This window comes from Phoca vitulina, unplaced genomic scaffold (assembly GCF_004348235.1).
Source record: "Phoca vitulina isolate PV1807 unplaced genomic scaffold, GSC_HSeal_1.0 scaffold3, whole genome shotgun sequence".
NCBI classification, from domain to species: domain Eukaryota; kingdom Metazoa; phylum Chordata; class Mammalia; order Carnivora; family Phocidae; genus Phoca; species Phoca vitulina.
Genome location: NW_022589706.1, coordinates 57,190,108 through 57,215,491, shown reverse-complemented (window position 1 = coordinate 57,215,491; position 25,384 = coordinate 57,190,108). Strand labels below are relative to the sequence as shown.

Sequence of the window (25,384 nt, the reverse complement as noted above, 5' to 3'; positions counted from 1 at the left end):
GTTGAGGACATTAACTTCTATTCCTACTTTGCTGAGACTTTTTAATCAGGAATGAATGTTGGATTCTGTCAAATGCTTTCTCTGTATCAACTGAGATAATCAGACAGCTTTTGATTTATAGTTTGTTAATATGGTGAATTTTAATGATTGATCATTGAATGTTAAACTAACAGTATTCCTAGGATAAACCCTACTTGGTGATGACATGTTATCCTTTTTTCATATATATTGCTGGATTCCACTGGCTAAAATTTAGTTTATAATTTTAACATCTATTTTTCATGAATGATACTGGACTGTATCTTTCTTTGCCTGATTTTGGTACCAAGGTAATGCTGATTATCTTAGGTGAAAGAGTAAATCAGGTCCCTGTTACTCCATGTTAGTCAGAAGTAGAAGTCTGCTTTATAGTCATTATTTCAACTACTCCTTCCTAGCCTAGAAAATATGCATCATTATTAACCTCATTTTGCATTTAGGGGAAATGGGGAATGGGGAGAAAACTGAGGCTCAGAGAGCAAGGGAACACAATTCCAATCTGGAACTAGGATATGAATCCAGAGAGTATAAATCTAAAATCCACTCTCTTAATCTGCTATACTATATAATACTGTAATATTTAAGTAGTATTCAAAAAGATTCTCTTAAACACAGAAATTAATTTATTTTTCATTAAGAAAAAACATTCTACCTCTAAATGATACAAGTAGTCTGACCTGGAGCTCATGTAATCACTTAAGAACTATGGTATTTGTTGAGAAGAATAAATGAGATGCCACAGTTTCTTATACAGAGTCAGGATCCATATAAACTATTAACTACTGAAAATATTACTTAACAAAAAGAAAAGATCCAGCTGAAAAGAAATAGTCTTATAAAGATGTCCTATAGTCCCCAAAAGTCCAACCAAAACCGTAACAATGGGGCACCTGGGTGGTTCAGTCAGTTGAGCATCCAACTTGGTTTTGGCTCAGGTCATGATCTCACGGGCTGTGGGATCAAGCCCTGTGTTGGGATCCCCACTCAGAGGGGAATCTTCTTGAAGAGTCTCTCCCTCTGCCCCTCCCCCTCTCTCTAAAATAAAATAAAATGAATCTCTAAAAACAAAAAACACTAACAATTGCTGCTACCATTTCAAATTTTTATTTAATCTTCAAAACCACATTGTGAAATAAATATTACTATGTAAATTCGATAGCTCAGGAATTGGAGACACAACATTAAGAAACTTGTTTAAAGTCTGCCATCCCATAAGGAGCAGAACAGGTATTCAAACCTAAGACTCTACAGCTTTACAATATTTTCTTAAAATTTCCATTTTTTTCATTTTTGTATATTACAGTGTTATCATCCCTAACAAACAAGAAGCACTGCCAAGGGCCTTTTGGAAATAAGGGAAGTGCAACATCAGATTTTAGCAGAACACAATGCCACACAATTGATGCCGAGCTCTGATGTAATGACAGCAATGAGGGCTTTCCCAATCCCTGACTGGATTACACTGTTTTGCCCTCTTTCTAAAGCAAGTTTTCCTTCCATAAAACTAGCTAAGTACCTTTTCTCTACTTCTGATGATCTATAGTGGGGCATAGCTCAATTAGCCTGGACTACTAGCTGTGGGCTATAATGCAGAATTCCTCTAAGAGCAGGATGGGAAGAGGAATAACAGCTATTCAAGTAATTCCAGGCCTGAGGCAAGATGGTTTTGGGCAAAAAGCCTGGACTCTTGAAAAGACTGCCAACGTTCAAATACCTATTCTGCCTCATACTAGCTGTGAGACCTTGGAAAGATTATTTAACCTCTTTGGCCTTCATCCATAAAATGGGGATGATAATTTGTCCTCTCATAGTGTTGAAGATTAAGAGAGAGAATAAATGAAATGAAGAGTGTTTAGAATAGTGCATGGCACTTGCTAGGCACTGTTTAAATTTTATTATCAATATCACTATTATTCCTATGGTTACTGAACAGTAAAAAGTATTTTAGAGATTCCTCAGCATAAAGAAGATATTAGGAAATAACTATATCTAAAAACATAGTCCTATAAACCTGACATATCTATATCAGAGTCCAAAAAAAATAGCTTTGAGAGTTGATTTCCAGCATCTTCTATAAGTAGGCAGTTTTTAAAACACAAGCAGGGATAATCAAAACAATTCATAAAAACAAAGCAAATTACTCAATTCCAGTATAGTAGCATTAAATACCTACTATGCACTCAGCATTATGCAATGTTCCACAGGGGATATACAAGATCTATCCCTACTCTCAATACACTTAGAATATTACAGAGCAAAAAATACATACATAGAGGGCGCCTGGGTGGCTCAGTCGGTTAAGCGACTGCCTTCGGCTCAGGTCATGATCCCGGAGTCCTGGGATCGAGTCCCGCATCGGGCTCCCTGCTCGGCAGGGAGTCTGCTTCTCCCTCTAACCCTACCCCCTCTTGCGCTCTCTCTCTCACTCTCTCTCTCTCTCAAATAAATAAATAAAATCTTTAAAAAAAAAATAAAAAAAAAAAATAAAAAAAAAATACATACATAGAACAATAAAATAAGACAAAATACAGTATCACTGAGTGGCACATGAAGGAATTCTCAAATACCATTAAAATTTATGAGTTCAATATACAGAATAAAAAGAAATTATCTCTCTGTATATTTACTGCTACTGCTGATGTTAGTGCCAAGAACAAGTTCAAAGGACTGGCATATTATATTATAAATTATCAGTCACTCAAGCAAAAAAAAAAAAAAAAAAAAAAGATGGTTATTTAATAACAATTTCCATTGTAACTTACTGTTGCTATTTTGGTCTGGAGAAAGTTCTCCCTTTCTTCATCTACCTTAATTTCATGTCCAGTTTTAAATAATTCAAGCATTTTGGGGATGTCACGGCCAATGGAATCTGGTTAGAAAAATTAAAAATCCAGTTATCACTACATATAAGTAACAAAAATTACTGAGTAAGAGAAACATTCATCCTATATTAAGATATAGCAAACAAGTTATAGCAGAAAGACTTTATAGAGCGGCCTCTGTGATGCCCATTTCCTGGTTTCATGCCCTTTTGTGACCCCCTCCTCTTGAATGTGGATGGGAGCTGCAACTTGCTTCTAACCAAGAGACAGGATGTTTATATGAACATGACTACGTTACATAAAATTGTAATGCCCATCTTGGAGGAGACTCTCTTCTTTACTGGTTTTGAAGAAGCAGCTGCAATGTTTTAAGCTGACATAGGAAAAGGGCCCCAAGACAAGAAACTGATGCCCTCAACCTAGCAGCCTGCAAGGAACTGAATCCTGCCCCAAAGCCACATGAGTCCAGAAGTGGATCTTTCCCCAGTTAAGTCTCAGATGAAACCACAGCCCTGACTGATGCCTTGACTGAAGCTTTATGAGACACTGAAGCAGAGGACCCAGCTTAGGTGTACACACATTCCCAACACAGAGAAACCAATAGATAGTAAACGTGTGTTGTTTTAAGCCACTAAATTTGTGGTAATATTGTTGCACACCAATAAATAAGTATATGCAAGGATGATGCTTATCACCCTTTAGAAACCTAAGGACAAATTAAAATCTATAATATTTTCTGTGATAAGAGCAAACAGTACAGTCTTGAAATCTTTTAGGAAGTTTTTACCTACTTTCATGTGAAACTCACCTGACCTGCCTTACCATAAAAAAGGGAAAGGTACTAGAAGTCACAAGATTTAGCAATAGAAATAATAATCACAGTAAATGCTAAAAGTGATATACAAAAAAATAGGAACCTGGTTAAATCATTTATATCTCTACTTAAGCTTGTTTCTCAAGAATAGTGCCTTCTACATAGTGAGAGCTCAAGAATTATGTTAACCACAATGCCTTCCTTTCTGTCATGGTGAATCAAGAGTCGATGCTCTCAGCAAAGGCCAACCCTCTTCATTTGTGCACTGGATCCCACCCCTCCCTTCTCATGTGATAGTCTAGAGGCAGTTCATTACTGCATAAATGGCTATAGAAGCTGGCATGAAAAAAGAGTTAAGAATTGAAACTCAATTTTTTGGATTCTAATGTCACTTTGTCCTCCATTATGGTAGAAAAAGAAGTACAACTGAATATAGAAAGGAGAAAATGAAGTCAAGGTAAAAATTAAGAATTTTCAACAGATCACACAGAAGACTTCAAAAATAAACTGTACCTTCCAAATTTTTAGTCATTAACATTTAACTCAAATTTAATACAAAAAAAATACAAGCTTTTAATATTTCATGACAACATACATTAACTTGAAAATTTTTCAATTTTGTACATAGAAAATATTATTTGAAAAGGAATGTGCTAAAGACACACCACTCTTATATGTCTCCAATAATTCTTCCCATGATAAGTCAACATGAAGATCTCATTATATAGAGAGTACAGTATATCTTCAGCATACATTACTGCCAAGGATCATCTGGGGAGTTGTTCAGTATGGCTCAGGAGCACTTCACTGTAAATGAAAGCAATTATCCACAAGGAGCTTACAATCTAATTGTAATTGATGGGGAGAAAAGGGACTTGCATTTGGAACTACCGCCAAAAAAATGCTACCTTTTTTTAGTATCAAATTCTGATGTAACTAGTATTAAACAGTATGAAAAACAGTATAATAAAACAGTAAATGCTAAAAGTGATATACAAAAAAACAGGAACCTGGTTAAATCATTTATATCTCTACTTAAGCTTGTTTCTCAAGAATAGTGCCTTCTACATAGTGAGAGCTCAAGAATTATGTTAACCACAATGCCTTCCTTTCTGTCATGGTGAATCAAGAGTCGGTGCTCTCAGCAAAGGCCAACCCTCTTCATTTGTGCACTGGATCCCACCCCTCCCTTCTCTCTACTACACCGTCGATTTTCTTAGACATGCTTTTCTAAATCATCATCATCAGCTTACAAACTTGCTATAAAATCTCCCATCTTAAAATAAGTCTACAACTTCATATTGTCTTCCAGTGACCAATACTTCCCTTAAGAGTTTAAGTTCTCAAAACAGCTGTCTATCCTTTCTCTCTCTACTTCTTCTCCTTCCATTTTCTCTTAAATCTACTTGAATCAGGTTATCATCCACTGAAAATAATATTGTCAAGGTCACCAATGACCTTCACAATGACAAATCCATTAATCATTTCTCAATGTTCCTCTGACTTGACCTATCAAGAGCAGTTCAGCGTATATCTCTCTTTTTCCCTAAAATATCCTGACTTGTCCTCTGAAACACTGCTCTCACTGGCTGTTCCACTCAATTTGTTGGCGGGCCACCTCACCCTCAGCTCACCTAGGTGACTTACAAAGATTAAACTACCTCAGGGCTCAGTTTTTGACTTGTCTTTCTACTCAATCATACCTTAAGCAATCTCATCCAGATACATGGCTTTAAAAACAATTTATCCACCAAGAACTACCAAATTTACATCTCCAGCCACAATCTCTCTCATGATCTCCAACCATGTACTTGATATCTCTGTCTAGATGCAGGTAGGTAATTAGTGGGAGTACAAAAGGACAAATTTTTGCTGAAAGAATGAACAAATAAATGACTTCATAATTTTGAGTCTGATCTCATAGTGACATTGTAATAATGAGTGTGAAAGACCAGGGCTTAGGAAGAAAACAGAAATAGTTTTTCATTAAAACATACTGAAGAGAAGGTTCTGATGGAGTATTGAAAAAAAAAATATACAGTGTGTGTACAGTTAGAATAAGAAACCAGAAAAAAAGTGATAGATTGGGGGTAATGACGCAGATTTGAGTTTTCAGGCCAATTCCATCCCAAAACAAATAAAATCTTTCTTTGACTTTACATATTCCCTTTTCTACCTCTTTGTCTTATAAGCAAAGTTTGTCGATGTTAATTTGCCTTTACCTAATGACCAAGATGTTGAGCATCATTTCTAGTCCTTAATGGCCAATTGTATATCTTATTTTGTAAACTGTCTGTTCAGTTCTTTTGCCCCCTTTTTAAATAGTCTTCTTACTGAGTTATAAGAGTTCTTTGTATATTCTAGAAATAAGTCCTTTGTCAGATAAATATGTAGCACATATTTTCCCCCAAACTGTGGCTTGTCTTTTTCATTTTCTTAGTGGCGTCTTCCCATGAGCCAAGTTTTTAATATTGATAGTCCATTTTAGCAAGTTCTTCTATGGCTCATGCTTTTTGTGTCCTAAGAAATCTTTGCTTAATCTAGGGCCATAAAGATTTTCTTCCAGGGCGCCTGGGTGGCTCAGCTGTTTAGCATCTGCCTTCGGCTCAGGTCATGATCCCAGGGTCCTGGGATCGAGCCCCACATCGGGTTCCTTGCTCGGCAGGGAAGCCTGCTTCTCCCTCTCCCACTCCCCCTGCTTGTGTTCCTTCTCTCACTGTCTCTCTCTCTCTCTGTCAAAAAATAAATAAAAATCTTTAAATAAAAAAAAATTAAAAAAAAAAAAAAAGATTTTCTTCCAGAAAATTTTCTTCTAGAATTTAATGGCTTTAACCCTTACAATTAGATCTGTGATCCATTTTTAATTAATTTTTATATTTGATGGGAGGAAAGGGATATCCAGTTATTTTAGATACATTCACTGAAAACTGTTCTTTCCCCCATATAATCTTAGTACCTTTGTCAAAAATCAGTTGTACCTTAGGCTTGGGTCTATTTTTTACCTCTCAATGTCTGATCTATACACATCCATCCTTATGCTATACCACACTGTCTTGATTACTATAGACTAAAGTCTTAAATCAGCTAATGCAGGTCCTCCAATTCTGTTCTTCCTTTTTAAAAACATTTTTTATTCTAGGTCCTTTGTATTTCTACTTATATACTAGAATGAGTTTGTCAATTTCCAAAAAAAAAAAAAAATTTTTTTTTAAGCTTCTGGGAGCTTGATTGGACTGTACTAAATCTGTACAAAATGTAGGAAAAATCCCTCTTAACAATATTATCCTTCAAATCCACAGCAATGCCATGTACCTTTATTTACTGAGGTATTCCTGATACTTTTAGCAACAGTTAGCAGTTTTCTGTAAGTAGGTCCTGCATCTTTTGTTAAATTTATTCCTTATTTTGATTTATTATTCTTTTATTTGACTTTTTATGCTCTTATTAAAGGAACTGTTTTATAAATTTCATTTTGATTGGCTATTGCTGGTATAGAAATACAGTTGATTTTGTGTATTGATCTTAAATACTTTAACCTCACTAAATTCACTCACTTAGGGCGCCTGGGTGGCTCAGATGGTTAAGCGTCTGCCTTCGGCTCAGGTCATGATCCCAGGGTCCTGGGATCGAGCCCCACATCAGGCTCCTGGCTCAGCGGGGAGACTGCTTCTCCCTCTCCCTCTGCCTCTCTCCCTGCTCGTGTTCTCTCTCTCTGTCTATATCTCTGTGTCTCAAGTGAATAAATAAAAAATCTTTAAAAAAAAAAAAAAGAATTCACTCACTTAGAATCCTAACTTCTGGGCATGAAGACAGTTTTATTTCTTCCTTTCCTATATGTATGCCCTTTATTTCACTGAACTTTAATACAATGCTGAACATAAGTGGTGAGAACACAAATCTTTACCTTGTTCCTGACTTTAGGCAGAAAGCATTCAGTCTTAATGGTCTCATCACTAAGAATGATATGAGCTGTTGATTTTTCATAGATGTGCTTTGTCAAGCTTAGGAAGTTCACTTCTATTTCTAGTATTCTGAGTTCTTAGCATGAATGGCTATTAGATTTTGTCAAATGTTTTCCCTGCATCTACTGAGATGATCTTAAGGTCTATTTCCTTTATTCTATTAACATGATATATTATATTGATGTTCAGATGTCAAACTAACTTTGTAATCCTAGAATAAATCTTCTTGGTTAATGTTTACTAACCTTTAATACATACATACATATATACATAAAAACATACTGCCAGATTCAATTAATATTTTGTTAAGCATTTGTGCTTCTATGTTCATGAGGGATATTGGTCTGTTGTTTTCTCTGCTTGTGATGTCCTTGTCTACCTCTGATATCAGGGTAATGCTGAGCTCATAAAATAAGTTGGTAAGTGTTCCTTCCCCATTATTTTCTAAAAGACGTTTAATGGATTGGTATTATTTTTGCCTTAAATGTTGGATAGAATTCACCTGTAAGAAGTCATGTGGTCCTGAACTTTTCACTGTGGGAAGCTGTAAATTACTAATTCAATTTCTTCAGCTAATATAGATCCATGTAGATTTTCTATTATCTTCTAGACACTTTGGTGATCTGTGTCTTACAAGGAATTTGCCCATTTCATTGGCATAAAGTTGTTCCTAACAGTCCTTGTCTCAAAAGTCTATTTTGTCTGGTATTAATATAGTCAATCCAAGTCACTAATGCTTACTCCTTTCATGGTATATCTTTTTTTTTTTTTTAAAGATTTTATTTATTTATTTGATAGAGAGACAGAAAGAGTTCAAGTAGGGAGAGTGGCAGGCAGAGGGAGAAAAAGAAACAGGCTCCCTGCAGAGCAGGGAGGCTGATGTGGGGCTCCATCCCAGGACCCTGAGATCATGACCTGAGCTGAAGGCAGACGCTTAACTGACTGAGCCACCCAGGTGCCCTTCATGGTATATCTTTATCTATCATTTTGCTTTCAGTCTATTTGTGTGTTTGAATATAAAGTGTGTCTCCTGTAAACACCATATAATTGGATTCTTTTTTCTTTGTTTTATAATCTCTGACTTTTGGGTGGAATGTTTATCCATTCCATTTCCAATTAAAACTAATGATATGGCTAGATTTAGGTCTTTATTTTGACGTGTTTTCTATTTGTCTCATCTCATATGTTCCTCTGTTCTTCCTTACTGCCTTCTTTTCTTTTAAACAAAAATATTTTAGTATATCTTTTTTATTTTCTATTCCTCTACTTAAACCTGCATCTCTTTATGTATGTTTTTTACTTACTCTAGAGATTACAATGTGCATATTTATTTATCACAACCTACTTCATCTTAATACTGACTTCCAGGAAAACAGAATAAATATGTGCCAGCCTAACTCCATCTTCCCTCCATCACCTGATATTATGATCATGACCAAACCTGTTTCACCTCCTATATGTTTCAAAGTATACACTTGGTTACTCACAACAGAAATCAGGGAATCATTCTAGATTCCTCCCTCTCCCTTACCTCCCACATCTAATCAGTAATTCCTGTTCATTCTGCCTCCTCAATATCCCACAACAGCTTTCCTCCTCTCTGTCTTTATTGCCACTGCTCAAATTCTGTCCTTATTCATCTTTTACTTAGACTACTGCATTAGCCTCCTACTGGTCTGTTTGAGTTTCATCATTTCCCTATTACCACACTATCACTTAAACAGCTCCCACATAGAGTCATTCTAATATGCAAATTTTACACCATTATTCTGAGCAACACTTTGCAATGGCTCCTAACTGCATAAAGGATAAAATCTAATCTCCACAGTATGTCACGCAAAGCCCTTGGTGATCTGGCCCACTGCCTATTGCTGCTGTCTAACCCCACTGACCACCACTATCTGATAAAATATTATGTGCCAAATGATAGAAAGGTATTTATAATTTCCTGAACACAACTGAGTTTCTCATACTTTTGTGCATTAGTATAGGCCATTTCCTCTACCTGGAATGTTCTCCCCATGCATGTCAGAAAAGAAAATACTTATTCATGCTTAACCTCTCAACTTAACTGCTATCTTCTTTATATAATCTGATTCTACAAAGTAGTCCCTCACTCCTCTCAGCACTTTGTATACTGTACACTAGTACACTTTCTGCATTTTAGTGCAGCAGTTTGTTCTTGTCTCTCTCGCCTCAATTTTTATCTCCTTAAAGATGGGAACTATCTTTTTATCTTTCAACCCTCAGTACTAAGTGCACTGCCTGGCACATAGTAGGTACTCAATTGTTATGTACTTATTCAATAAATGAACTATGAAAGTAGAAATGATATATGAAGGCATGAAAAAGAATGAATACTCCTAAATTAATTGCGGAGAATAAGTAGCTACCTTAGGTATTTGCACCTAAGGTACAAATTTAGGTATTTGTACCTAAATTGTAGGGAGTCAATAATAATTGCAGTTCATTTATATTATGTACTTATCACCCAGCCTGTGCTAAGCTCTTACATACACTATAACAAAAACACTATAGAGAGATGTTATTATGAAACCCATTTTGTAGATGAATAAACAGTGGCACAAAAATGTTAAAAAACTGGTTCAAGGTCAGTGATAAACCCAAGACCAAGAGGTTTATATTAACTGCTATTCTATTCTGCTTTTCAATATAGCCCAATGTTAAATCTTCACTGCTATTTCTAGGCCTCTGCTAGCCCTTACTGCTATGTAATTGCTCTCTTCTTCACTTTCTCTTTTCTCTGTACCTTTATGTTCTTCTACTTCTCTCCTCGTTCTTCCTTTCCCTTTCTCTTCCTCTAATTCTATCAATTTCCATAATGAACATAATCAGTACTAAACTATATGATCAGGTATTTCACCCTAATATTCTCTTTTCTTCTTTACCCAAGAATACCACAGGGAAGAAGCAAGTAGAATAAAACAAGACAGCCAAAGTTTGTTTTCCAAACAAAGTAGGAACAGTTAGTAAGAAAGGTAAAGATCATACAGTGTAAAATAAAGTCTCAAGAAACAAAAAAAAACTTCTAAAAAGAGATCTTTGAATGTGGTAAAAGAAAGACTGATGATTATTACTGAGAGCAACATTTTAGTTGAATTACGAGACAGAAGGATGTAAGAAAGAATAACACTTGGAAAGGAAATGGAGACACCCAACCAGTGAAGACCACTTGTTTAGAAAACTTCGTATAAAACAACAGAGAAGATAAGATCGTAGCTAGAAAGGATAGCTAAATCAAATAAAGGTTTTGGGGCTATGTGTTTTGTTTTTTGTTCTTTTGTTTAACTAGAGAATCTGAGCATGATTAAATATTAAATTAAACCAGTTTGCCTGCTGCAAAAAACAAAAACTGTTAGTTCTGTGACAGTAAGGACCTTGTCTGTCTTGTTCATACTCACCACACTCAAGGCTTGAGACGTAGTAGATACTCAATAACTGTACATACAATTATTCTAATCCAAAAAAATCTATAAGTGGTAGATAATTCACTCCTCAGTTGATTAATTTAATGCTGTATCTACTATCAACTGAATGGTGCATTAAATGTGCATTCATTGTACAAATATTTGTTGAGTTCCACTATGTGCCACATATTACTCTAGGCCATGGGAATAAAATAGTGAACAAAACCAAAAAATGCTCATGCTCTAATGAGAGGAACCAAATACACATCCACAACAAAAAATATAAAATGAAAGATGAAAATCATCTGATTATCTTAGTAGATACAGAAAAAACAGTAACAAATTTCAACATCCGCTCATGATAAAAACTCTCAACAACATCGATATAGAAGGAACATACCTCAACCTAATAAAGGCCAAATATGACAAATCTACAGTTAACACTATACTCAATGGTGACAAACTGGGAGTTTTTCCTCAAAAATCAGGAATAAGATAAGGATGACCACTCTTGCCACTTTCATTCAACACCTACTGGAAGTCCTAGCCACAGCAATCAGACAAGAAAAAAAATAAATAAATAAAAGGCACCCAAACCAGTAAGGAAGAAGAAAACTGTTACTATTGGCAGATGATATAATACTATACAGAAAACCCTAAAGACCACCAAAAACTATTAAAAGTAATAAATGAGGGTTGCCTGGATGGCTCAGTTGGTTAAGTATCTGACTTCAGCTATCATGACTTCAGGGTCCTGGGAGATTGGGCTATTCAATAAATGAACTATGAAAGTTCATTTCATTGGGCTCTGCACTCTGTAGGAAGTCTGCTTTTCTCTCTCCCTTTGCCCCTCCCTCTGCTAATGCTAGCTCCCTCTCTCAAATAAATAAAATCTTTAAAAAAATAAATGAATTCAGTAGGCTTACAGGATACAAAATTAATATAAAGAAATCTGTTGCATTTCTATATACTAACAATGAAGTAGCAGAAAGAGAAATTAAGAAAATAATCCCATTTACAATTGCACCAAAAGAGAATAAAATACCTAGGAATAAATTTGACCAAGGAGGTGAAAGACTGAAAATTATAAAACGCGGATGAAACTGAAGATGACACAAACAAACAGAAAGATACTTCATGTTCATGTACTGAAGGAATTAATATTATGTTAAAATTAAGTAATATGTTAAAATGTCCACACCACCCAAAGCAATTTACAGATTGAATAGAATACCTATCAATATCAACAACATTTTTCACAGAACTAGAACAAAGAATCCTAAAATGTGTATGGAACCACAAAAGACCCTGAATACCCAAAGCAATCTTGAAAAAAAAAGAACACAGCTGGAGATATCACAATCCCAGATTTCAAGATATACTACAAAGCTGTAGTAATCAGAAAAGTATGGTACTGGCACAAAAACAGGCACATGGATCAATGGAACAGGACAGACAGCTCAGAAATAAACCTACACTGGGGAGGACCAAGATGGCGGAGGAGTAGGAGACCTAAATTTCGTCTGGTCCCAGGAATTCAGCCAGATAGGGATCAAACCATTCTGAACACCTACGAACTCAACAGGAGATAGAAGAAAATAATAGCAGCAACTCTCTGAACAGACAAGGGACCGCTTTCTGGAAGGTAGGACGTGCGGAGAAGTGAATCCGAGGCAATATTCAGGAAGATAGACAGCAGGGGAAATGGCTAAAATTAACAAGTCAGGAAACAACAGATGTTGGCGGGGATGCGGAGAAAGGGGAACCCTCCTACACTGTTGGTGGGAATGCAAGCTGGTGCAACCACTCTGGAAAATAATATGGAGGTTCTCAAAAAGTTGAAAATAGAGCTACCATACAACCCAGCAATGGCACTACTGGAGATTTATCCCAAAGATACAAATGTAGGAATCCAAAGGGGTATGTGCACCCCAGTGTTTACAGCAGCAATGTCCACAATAGCCAAACTGTGGAAAGAGCCAAGATGTCCATCGGCAGACGAATGGATAAAGAAGATGTGGTATATATATACAATGGAATATTATGCAGCCATTAAAAGGAATGAAATCTTGCCATTTGCAATGGTGTGGATGGAACTGGAGGGTATTACGCTGAGCGAAATAAGTCAATCAGAGAAAGACATGTATCATATGATCTCACTGATATGAGTAATTCTTAATCTCAGGAAACAAACTGAGGGTTGCTGGAGTGGTGGGGGGTGGGAGGGATGGGGTGGCTGGGTGATAGATATTGGGGAGGGTATGTGCTATGGTGAGTGCTGTTAATTGTGTAAGAGTGATGAATCACAGACCTGTACCTCTGAAACAAATAATACATTGTATGTTATAAAAAAGAAGATAGTAGGAAGGGAAAAATGAAGGGGGGGAAATCGGAGGGGTAGATGAACCATGAGAGACTATGGACTCTGAGAAACAAACTGAGGGCTCTAGAGGGGAGGGGGTGGGGGCATGGGTTAGCCTGGTGATGGGTATTAAAGAGGGCACATACTGAATGGAGTACTGGGAGTTATATGCAAACAATGAATCATGGAACCCTACATCAAAAACTAATGATGTAATGTATGGTGATTAACATAATAAAAAAATGCATAGAAATAAAAGCATATCTTGAAAATGGAAAAATAAATAAATAAAAAGGAGATTTTAAAGATCCAAAAAAAAAAGAAGGAAATAAACCTACACTTACATGGTCAATTAATCGAGAAAGGGGCCAAGAATATACAATGCAGAAAAGACAATCTCTTCAATAAATAGTGCTGGGAAAAGTGGACAGCTACATGCAAGGGAATGAAACTGGACCACTCTTACACCATACACAAAAATAAACTCAAAATGGGTTAAAGACCTAAATGTGGGACCTAAAACCATAAAACTCCAGAAGAAAACATAGGCAGTAATCTCTGACATCAACCTTAGCAACATTTTTCTAGATATGTCTCGTCAGGCAAGGGAAACAAAAGCAAAAATAATCTAATGGGACTACACTAAAACAATAAAAAGCTTTTGCACAGTGAAGAAAATCATCAACAAAATGAAAAGGCAACCTACTGAGTGGGAGAAGATATGTACAAATGATATATCAGATAGTGGGTTAATAGCCAAAATATATAAAGAACTTACACAACTCAACACCAGAAAAACAATCCAATTAAAAATGGGCACAGGATCTGAATAGACATTTTTATAAAAAACACATGCAGAGGGCCAAAAGACACATGAAAAGATGCTCAACATCACTAATCATAGGGAAATGAAAATCAAAACCACAATGAGACATCACCTTACACCTGGCCAGAATGGCTAGTATCAAAAACAAAGGACATAACAAGCGCTGGTGAGGATGTGGTGAAAAAGGAACCCTTGTACACTGTTGGTAGGAATGTGAATTGGTGCAGCCACTGTGTAAAACAGTATGGAGGTTCCTCAAAAAATTAAAGATAGAAATACCATACAATCCAGTAATTCATTCCACTGCCAGGTATTTACCCAAAGAAAATAAAAACATTAATTCAAAAAAATTTATATATGCACTCCTTTGTTTACTGCAGCATTATTTACAATAGCCAAGATATAGAAGCAACCCAAATGTCCATCAATAGATGAATGGATAAAAAAGGTGTGGTATATATATACAATGGAATGTTACTCTGCCATAAACAAGTATGAGACCTTGCCATTTGTGACAACATGGATGGACCCAGGGGGTATTATGCTAAGTGAAATAAGTCAGAGAAAGGAAAATACCATATGATTTCACTTATATATGTAATCTAAAAAACAAAACAAACAAACACACAAAAAGGCAAAAACGAGCTATAAGTACCGAGAACAATATGGTGGTTGCCAGAGTAAGATGCTAAGCATGTTAAGTCCTAAAAAGTATAAAAAATCGCAACAATGAAAAATACAGTGATAAGGGAGCGTGGGGAATAATAATTTATATAGTATAGTTATGGAAGGCCACTCTGTCTAGGTGATACTTGAATGAGGAAGTGAACCAAGCTAATAAGCAACGAGCATTACAGACAGATGGGACAATAAGTCCAAAGATCAGAGAAGGAAGAACACTTAATGTGTGTGAGAAAGCACAAGGAGGCCACTATAGCTAGAGTAAAGGAAATGAAGGAAAGAATAATAGAACCAGCTGTAATATATCAATAATTCATCTCTAATAATTATAATTATTCATAATAATCATTGGAGTCTTTCACACATAGTTTTTAAACTAATACATGAGGGGGGAAATTTGGAAAATTTCAAATTCATTACTGTGCAAAAATTCTCTATGTATTAGTATGTTTCTTTATATAACCAAAGAGTTCTAATTATTTCAGTAATGCAACCAATACTCTTTAAGTACAGAATGTCAATCTATGAATTAAAAATATTTCACATTAGGTTTCAGTAAGTTCACATCCACTAGTCTCAAATATGATTAACAACACCAACTTCCATACAGAAAGCGGTGTCCTACTCAGTAGATATGGATACTCTTTGGGCAAGACTGCTACCACATCCTTTTGACAAGACTCCAACTGGAGCCCTGATGTTCAATTCTATGCGTTAAGAGGAATACACATTAGTGAGTCCAATTTCCTAATCATGTCCCTTTTCCACCTACCTGCCGATAACTTAGCATGGTTTAAAAGAATTCAACTTTCTCCATATATGCCGTAATACCCATTCATGGGTTAATATATATAATAAAAAACTAATTCCATTAAGTCAAGATATTTTTCATACTCGTATTTTTTGTTTAGTAAGTGCTAAAAGATAGGTTAGCAATTTAAAAATCCAATTTATCAATAAAACATATCTATATTAAAGATGAAAGAATTTCAGAGTGCACTTACATTGGAAGAAAAAAAGCTAGTTGATAAGCAAAATGAAGCCCAATTTCTTCCAAGAAATTTAAAAAGCAAGTTTTAAATGCTTTTAAAAAATAAAAAAGAAATAATACTAGAAAAAGAAGCCAAATGTGCATTTGAAAAATAGAGAACTTGCCTACAGTTACGTAAGCAATTAAAATAAAATGAATAAAAATGCAGCATTAAACATGCTGCAAAATGTGCACACTCAATCCAGCCAAGACAGTTACACCCACTCCCATTAGTAAAACAAAATGTAAGACAAAATGGGAAACTAATGAGCTCAGCTGCAGGGGCTTGTTTGTTTGTTTTTTAATTTCATCCATTTGCTCAAAATGTAGTTTCTATTTTACCCTAAAGTCTTTGTTGGATATAAGGGGAATCAAATGTTCCTAAACAAAAATCGGAATAAGCTCTGAAAATGCATAATACAAGCCTCATTTGTTCTAATGCACATCTGGTGTATTCTGTTTTAACATTTTTGACAGGTTAATCGTTTGTCTTCATGTTTAAAGAACACAAATGTTTTGCCAGTGCTGTTAAACAGATCCTGGGGCGGGGGTGGGCGGGGGGTGAAAAGACAATGTTAGAGAAGGAGAAAGGTCTATTTCTTCATGCTTTGTTAAAGCAAATGGAAGCGGGGGGACTACATACCTAGGAAACTTGACCATGGTATACGGAAGCTATGACTCATAATGAAAGTGTAAATAAAGGAAAGTCAATTAAAAAAACAAACATTTTAAAGGGACAGTTTTCTTATTTGAGATAAAGAAATAAATTATTTGAAAACCTTTCAGGCTAAAAAATAGTCTCAAGTTTTATGATGAAAACAGTAATAAAAATAACTCAAGGCTAAAGAATAAAGAAAATTGAGGCCAAAAGGATTATTTAGAGAATGGAAAAGTAGCAAAGGTGACAAAGTTAATTTCTATGAAAAATCATTTCACTGTGTAAAGCAAGGAGATGACAGGATACTGATATATTTGGTATTCAGTTTCACTTTTAATTGACTATATTCAGTATTGTTTGGTTTTAGTGAGCTTGAATTTAATTAGAAGCAAAAAAAATTATGAAAAATATTTTCATCAAATTCAACTGTAATTCTGGTTTAAATTTTTAAAATAATGTTCAGTTTCAGGTTTTACTTAGGAAAGAATATAAGTCTGATTCCATGACAACAGATACTCCCATAATGGATATCCCTAACAAAACGTACCAAACCTCAGTCAGATATCTAATAAGGATGTGTTATTCAGTGCAGGTTACCAAAAACAAACAAATAAAATTCTACAACAATAAAAGAATCGGAGAGGACATTTAAATTTGCTTAAAGTACCGAACACGATCTATAATTCAGGTTATTAGTGGCTATCATGTTTGATGAATTAGTTCAACTTGAATTAAAATTTGAACACGAATCTACTAAAACAATTTGAAATACTTGTTCTGTTTATACTACAAAATTTACCCCAAATTCAGCACACCCAAAACAAACTATGTCAGCAAATGAACTTAATACTCCTCCCTAATCTATTACCTGTTTCCATTAATATCAACTTATTAGGAGATCCCTAGGCTTCAAAATCTCAGCATCATATGACTCCCCACCTCTCTCTCCCTCAACCTGTCCATTGCTAACTGTAGCACAAAGACCTAGTGTCTTTGACATTAATCGCCTTACTACAGTCTCATTATGAAGACTTTAGTTTAAATAATACCTTTATTAGTCTCTGGCAATTGCACTTAAACTGGTCTCCCAACTTCTAGTTTTGATTAATGCCAATACATCTTATAAATTCTCTCTAGATTAAAGCTCTAAGGAACTCCCCATTTTAAAAACTTCTAAGAGGGGCACCTGGGTGGCTCAGTCAGTTAAGCAGCTGCCTTTGGTTCAGGTCATGATCCCGGGGTCCTGGGATCGAGCCCCACGTCAGGTTCCCTGCTCAGCAGGGAGTCTGCTTCTCTCTCCCTCTGCCGTTCACCCTGCTTGTGCTCTCTCTCTCAAATAAATAAAATCTTTAAAAAACTAAAAACTAAAAAATAAATAAATAATAAGAACTTCTAAGAGATTCCTGCTAAAAACAGAATAAAAGTCCAAGCTTCTTAGGATCTTATTCAAGATTTTTCTCAATATGGTATCCATCTTCCAATATGATTCCCATTATTTTCTTTCATTTCAATGTAGGGGTACCATTCACTACAAGCCAAAGAGAATTAACTGATATTTTTTGTACATGGCCTATAATATCCTACTTACTTCAATGTATATCATTAATAGATTCCTTCTATATAAAATAATACCACCCTTAATCCACTCATCCAATTATTCAAGGTACAGTTTTTATGTTTGTTTGTTTGTTTAAGTAGGCTCCATACCCAACGTGGGGCTTCAATTCACAACCCTGAGATCAAGAGTCACATGCTCTATCAACTGAGCCAGCCACGCACCCCTTTCAAGTTACAGTTTATTTTCTTTTCTAAGATTTTATTTTTAGGGGTGCCTGGGTGGCTCAGTTGGTTGAGCGACTGCCTGCAGCTCAGGTCATGATCCCAGGGTCGTGGGATCGAGCCCCACATTGGGCTTCCTGCTCGGCAGGAAGCCCGCTTCTCCCTCTCCCACTCCCCCTGCTTGTGTTCCCTCTCTCGCTGTCTCTCTCTGTCAATTAAATAAATAAATAAAATCTTTTAAAAAAAAATTTTTTTATTTTTATTTTTAAGTAATCTCTATACCCATCGTAGGGCTTGAACTCACAACCCCCAGGTCAAGAGTCTCACGCTCTACTGACTGAGCCAGCCAGGTGCCCCTCAAGTTACAGTTTAAATGTTATCTCCTTCAGCATGCCTTCTCTGATTTCCCCAACAATGTGTGAAATCCTCCTCTACTAAACACCTTTGGCATCCTGTGAATTTATCATATAATACTTAACACTATGGCTATTTATGTAGCAACATTACCTCCTACTAGATTTCGTAAGGGGGAAATATCCATAAGGGGAAAGTTCCTTAAGGAAATATCTACAGAGCCACGTACACAGTAAGCATTTATATACACATATATACATATATATATATATGTATATATGTGTATATAAACGTGTGTATATATATAATATATAAATATATATGTTGAATGCTGACATAAATAAGCATACATATTATATTGATAAATAAGTATAAAACAGTATGATAACATACCTGATGGGTAATATGTGTCATTAATTTCAAACCTGAATATGGCCTAAATTTAAAGAACTGGTATCATAAAGTAACTAGGTTTTCAAATTATTAGATTACCAATATTAATGCCAAAAGAAAAAAAAAAATCAAATCCACATGTTCTTACGCAACACGAAATCCAAATACCAGAACGTATTATTTACTCTACATATATATTAGCAGTTTTGTTTTATAACTAAACATACATATTAGAAAGTTGTTGACAGCATATAAAAATAGTAAAAAGAATTCTCCCTTACTTCGAGTTAGTTTTGGAAATCTTTTTTTCAGCTTTTTCTTTAATGGATTAAGCTCGGGCATTATTTCTGGAACAGCTACATAAAAGTCTGATTGAATTTCATCATCCAAAATCTGAAAATCAGGGGAAAAAAGATAACCTTAGATTATATGAAAAGCTTTATCCTTCTGAAAATAAAGTATAATGTTGTAATTTCCCTTATAATTTAGAAAACAGACATTAAGCACAATTCTTTCCTTCAAAGATCCTACAAACACATTTACCAATTATGAAAACCGTTAGAACCAAAACATTTTCTGATGTTCTCTTTTAAAAATAGCCACATCCTTTAAAACAAAACAAAACAAAAACCCGTTTACTGGGTTTAATTCTTCTGTGGGGTTATGCTAGGCAAAGGTGTAATCAGCTAGAAGATAGCACTGATGTGTATACATGGCTCAGATAATCCTACAAAGTTGAATTCATATGTCCATTAAAACTGAAGAAACAATGCTGAAAATTTTGCAATATATCATATGTTAAATTAATAATACTCAAATCACTAGCAACCAAATCACTAGCAACCACACTGCTGTCCTAAATTTAGAGCATCAAGAGAACTAATCTATAATTATTTTCACAAAGAACTGAAACTAAAATTCTATTTGCCTCCAATAACTAAAAATAAAAGAGGAATGGGATGGTCAAAGACAAATTCATTTATAATTTATTTATCCACACTCTAATTCCATTTTAATAGCAAAAAGAATAATATCCAATTTTTAAAAGACAGTTTTAATTAATTCAGGCAAGCATCCGAAATAATTATTAGACTACTACAATATACTCCATTTAAACATTTAGTTGATTACAAAATGATTACAAAAACATTTAGTTGATTACAAAAAAGCAACTTTTTAGAATAATACCGCTTGGACAACAAATATTTTACCAGATTCTTTTTGCATATAATATTACCATAATATGTCATTCAAAGACATGGTTTGGGGTTACACAGTGAACCCTAAAATCTTGTACCATGGCAAAATTAAGCAGTGATTCTGGAATTTTACCTTCCTGTTATTATTCTTATTTTTCCAAATTCTTTACTCCCTAAATAACTTACTGTGGTCCCCTTAATGGTAACAACTTGCATTAAATGAGCACTTACCACATGTACCAAGCAATCTGCTGAACATGTCAAATGATTTAGTTCATCCAGTCTTTGTAATAACCCTATGAGGCCAGTACTAATATTGACCACAGATCCCAGATCAGGAAACTGAGGGCTTAGGACAGATTAGTCAGTCTGTGCACTTATAAAGAGCAGATGCAGATTTCAAACATATGCAATGGCTCTTATTCATAGAAATATGAAAACAGAGGTAATTTTGAAACGTCAAAGAACTGTGTGTGAAATTTCTACTCTAAGACCTTTCAATACAGATTTTATGACACGCTCCTTTAAATTTAAAACTGTTTAAAAGTTATGTTAAAGTTAACCTTAAGATCACCTCTTGGAATAATACAAAACCATATAAATGAAAACCATGCTTTGGAGACAAGTACAATTGAAGTTCTGAAACAAAATGAATTTATTAAAGGCCTAACTTAAGAAATGACTATTAGTTCAGTAAATTTACCCTACATTTACCTTCTATAAGTGCTAAGTAAAATAGTATTTAACGTAACTAAAAAATACAGAAATGTGTAAAAAAAAAAAAATCACAGCCATGATACTATTTACCAAAAGTGTCTTGAAATTATTTCATAATCTGAATAGCTTCTAAAAATAACATGGATGAGGGGCGCTTGGGTGGCTCAGTCGGTTGGGCGGCTGACTCTTGGTTTTGGCTCAGGTCTTGAGCTCGGACAGACTCTGCTTAAGGATTCTTCCTCTCCCTCTGCCCCTCCCCCCATTTGTGTGTGCACTCTGTCTCTCTCTCAGGTAAAAAAAAATGAATCTTTAGAAAATTTAAAAAAATAAAATAACATGGATAAGCTTTGAAAGACTCCATGGAGTAACTTGCAAGAATATGCTAGTGATGCCTTATACAACTGGCATTTTCCCTCTAGTAATCAATCACCACTGGCACCCTTAAAGAGAAATTCTGTACTGTAACATCTTATTTACCAAATAATTTCAAAATATACTTGGTTTCCTTATTTGGGTTACTTTTTCAAATATGTTTTATTTAATAAACTTAATTCTACAGAAGACTTTCTGCTCCCTTACCATTTCTTTCTTGAGAAGTAATTTCTTGCTTAACATTTAACTTCATTTAAACTCTATTGTTGTTTTGACAGTTCTACAAGACACTCTTATGCTTTCAGGAAAAAAAAAAAAAACAGATGGAAGGCGGTACACTGATTTAATAAGAATAGTTAGTTCTCTGACTCCAGAAACTAAGCTCTATTCTCTAATTCCAAAGAATCTGTGGTATTGCTTATTTTTTAAAAATTAAAAGAATTCTAATAATTTTATTAAATTAAAGCTTATGATACATCAGAAACAACTGGATACCACCCTCTGACTTTGACCCAGAGTCTGCATGAAAGCATAATCTCTTCGTATTTGCCACCAGTGCTACTCCCAAAAATCATTCTGGAGACTCTCCTTAAAAATCCAGAATCCCCACCACATTTAGAGTACTATTGGGGTGGAAAAAAACACACTACAAACACTCTTGTACATCCCAAAGGAAGGGCCCAGTGCAAACTTTCCCCAAATCAAAATCTGGATATGGAGCAAAGAGAAATTTTCAAATCACTTTCTCCTGTTCTAAAAACAAAAAGGTGGGCGCCTGGGTGGCTCAGTCGTTCAGCGTCTGCCTTCGGCTCAGGTCATGATCCCAGGGTCCTGGGATCGAGCCCCGCATCAGGCTCCCTGCTCAGCCGGGAGCCTGCTTCTCCCTCTCCCACTCCCCCTGCTTGTGTTCCCTCTCTAGCTATGTCTCTCTGTCAAATAAATAAAATCTTTAAAAAAATAAATAAATAAAAAATAAAAACAAAAAGGTATTCTATAAACAAATTTAGAACACTTTAGAAATTTGTATTTTCAGAAATAACGCCCAAAATTCAACAGACATGCTGCTTCTTCCCTCTTAAAAAACAAAACAAAACAAAACAAAAAAAACACTGTTCTGATTGCAAACCAGCTCCACAAATTCTTTGCTACTTTCTTAACACAGGCTACATAACCACTTGGTACCTCATGCTGAGCCTATGCCACTCCAAAGTGGTTGGAGAGTAAAAGTTAAGAGTAATCAGTATTGTATTACTACAGAGGTCAGATATTATCCTTTGTGATCTGTAAAGTTAATCACACTTTTCACTCCAAGAAGGCAAAACAAATATTTGATCTTCAAAACATGAACAGTGATATTCATGATATCACTACCTTTTAAATTTCATTTTAAATCTTGCATTCAAAACCACAAAGAGTCAGATTGCTCTTTCCAGTCTACCCACAAAAACTCTCACAAACATATAGGAAGCAAGGGGTTAAAAAATCATGATGTAAATCAAGCATAATTAATATCAGACTGTCTGGATAGTTTTTTCTTAGCTTGATTTTGAGACTCAAAAGAGTAGGAAAATTTTTCCCTATTCTACAAAGCTTTACTAACCATTTGTCAAAAGATATAGGCATAGTGGTTATGTTTCACGTGAAATAAATCAATGCATGGCAAAGATAACAGAACAATTTCTATAACTAATGAATATGAAAATAACACTGTACCTTCTGAATTAGATTAATTCCTCCTGCAAATGCAGCTCCATTTTCTTCTGCTATTTTAATCTCTGATGCATTCTATAAAAATACAATAGTTTGAATATCAATCTTTAAACAAATTCAGTCTGATTTCAAGTATTTTGTAAGAAATAATATCACAGTTCAAAATAAAAATTGTGGTTTTTACTTTTAACTGAAAATGCATCATTTCTCAATCAGATGCATCAGAGATACTGTATACTGAACAAGTTTACTTTGTAGTTGATTAAGGTGTTTCTTGACTAACACATGAGGAAATACATTGAAATGACATATTAGGAACCTAAGAAGTGGCTCAATCTTCAATGCCTTCAATACATCATCTTCCAAAAGTAAAAGATTAAGATATATTTAGTTTTGCTAACTTAAATGGAGACATCTTATCAAACCAAAGAGGAAAAGTTACTTAAGGAATGCTAGAATCAAAACTATATTGTACACCTGAAACTAATGTAACACTGTATGTTAACTAACTAGAATTAAAAACTAAAAAAAAAAAAATTTAGCCAGCTGTTTGAAAATTCAAAAGAAAAATATACAGTAGGGGCGCCTGGGTGGCTCAGTCATTAAGCATCTGCCTTCGGCTCAGGTCATGGTCCCAGGGTCCTGGGATCCAGCCCCATATAAGGCTCCCTGCTCAGCAGGGAACCTGCTTCTCACTCTCCCACTTCCCCTGCTTGTGCTCTCTCTCTCTCTCTCTCTCTCTCTCGCGCGCTGTGTCTGTCAAATAAATAAATAAAATCTTTAAAAATATATATATACACAGTATTAGTTATTTTCTATGTTCCCTTTATGCCATTTCATTTTACTGTGAAAATGTATCACTCCCTTAAGTCACTCAAGTTTTGTAGCATTCCAACAACTATATTCTCCACTTTTCTAGAAAAAAAAAAGTAAAGAATCTCTTCCTTGAAAGTGAAGTAGATACAGAAAAATCAAAACACTCTACAAAACAAATTCATAAATACATTTCAAATGTTTATAATACAAAAAACTGACAAAGAGCCATATGATTCTATTTGTTACAACCTCGACTTTCCTGGTTTTCCAGACTAGATATTTTTAAGTGTGGTTTCTGTGTCTTCATAGCACTAAGTGGGCCCATTGCTTTAAAACAATTTTACTGGGCACCTGGGTGGCAAAGTCGGTTAAGCATCTGCCTTCAACTCAGGTCATGATCTCAGGGTCCTGGGATGGAGCCCCACATCAGGTTCCCTCTCAGCAAGGAGTGTGCTTCTCCCTCTGCCTCCCCCTGCTTGGGTGCTTGTGTGCTTGCATGTGCGCACACGTGCTCTTCCTCTCTCTGTCAAATAAATAAATAAAAATCTTTAAAAAAAAATAATTTTATTGTTTTTATTTGAAGAGAGTACTCTGAGTAGGAAGCAGGAGGTAGTAGGACAAATTCTCTATTTCTCTTCAGTTTCTTGTGAGAAACATAATGTAGTAGATTAATAATGATGAAATTAATTTTCTAGTTTAGCTCTTTCTCAAATGACATAACCTCAAATAAGTCATCTAACTGCTTCAAATGGGGAAAATAAGACTATGTGAATAGTCTACTCATTCAGTTAATCTAAGCACTGATTAATGTGATATGTACAAAAAATTAAATGATATGAAAGGTTGACAAAGGTTACTCACCCCTGTAAATACAGCAACTTTATTGATTTCTGAAACGAATGGGTATGGAAAACGAAGAACACTGGCAAATGGCTCCACTTTTTTCTAGATACACAACAATGGAAAAATAATAATGAAAAATTCATTCATCTTTTCTATATATCTCACATCTATAAAAAAACAAAACTGATGTTTTGTTTTCAACGTTTTAATTCTACCATATGTCCTCTAATTAATCTAGAACTATTCACTGATTACAATTTAAAGCATAAGAGACTCTATTTCTTTTCTAAGAAATCATAATGAAAATCTGCATCTCTCTCCCCACCTCCATACTGCCACAGCACTTGGCTTCTACCTCTACATCATTCATCACAATCTCTCATGTATTAAGTGATGTGTTTGCATATCCATATCTTCCCCAGCACCTAGTATAATGCTTTCTACATGATGGATATCAATAAATGTTTACTAACTTGAATTAAATTCAAAAGAACATGTAGTTTTTTAACACCATCAAGGAGGACATGAGCACAGCTATGCATAATAGACGACAGAAAATATCCAGCTAATCTGCTCAGT

At 35.0% G+C, this 25,384-nt stretch overlaps 1 protein-coding gene across 3 annotated transcripts in view; it reads right to left on the bottom strand.

Annotated features, from left to right (window-relative positions):
• The window catches only part of MRPL1 (mitochondrial ribosomal protein L1), a 93,218-nt gene that overhangs the window by 40,424 nt on the left and 27,410 nt on the right, over window positions 1-25,384 (bottom strand). For all 3 annotated transcript variants that reach the window (XM_032400598.1, XM_032400600.1, XM_032400599.1), the window contains exons 4-7: window positions 24,824-24,907; window positions 23,150-23,221; window positions 19,430-19,541; window positions 2,802-2,908 (exon numbers count right to left, since the gene is read on the bottom strand). In XM_032400598.1, coding sequence (XP_032256489.1) covers window positions 2,802-2,908; window positions 19,430-19,541; window positions 23,150-23,221; window positions 24,824-24,907 — 375 coding nt within the window. The remainder of the gene's footprint in view (window positions 1-2,801; window positions 2,909-19,429; window positions 19,542-23,149; window positions 23,222-24,823; window positions 24,908-25,384) is intronic.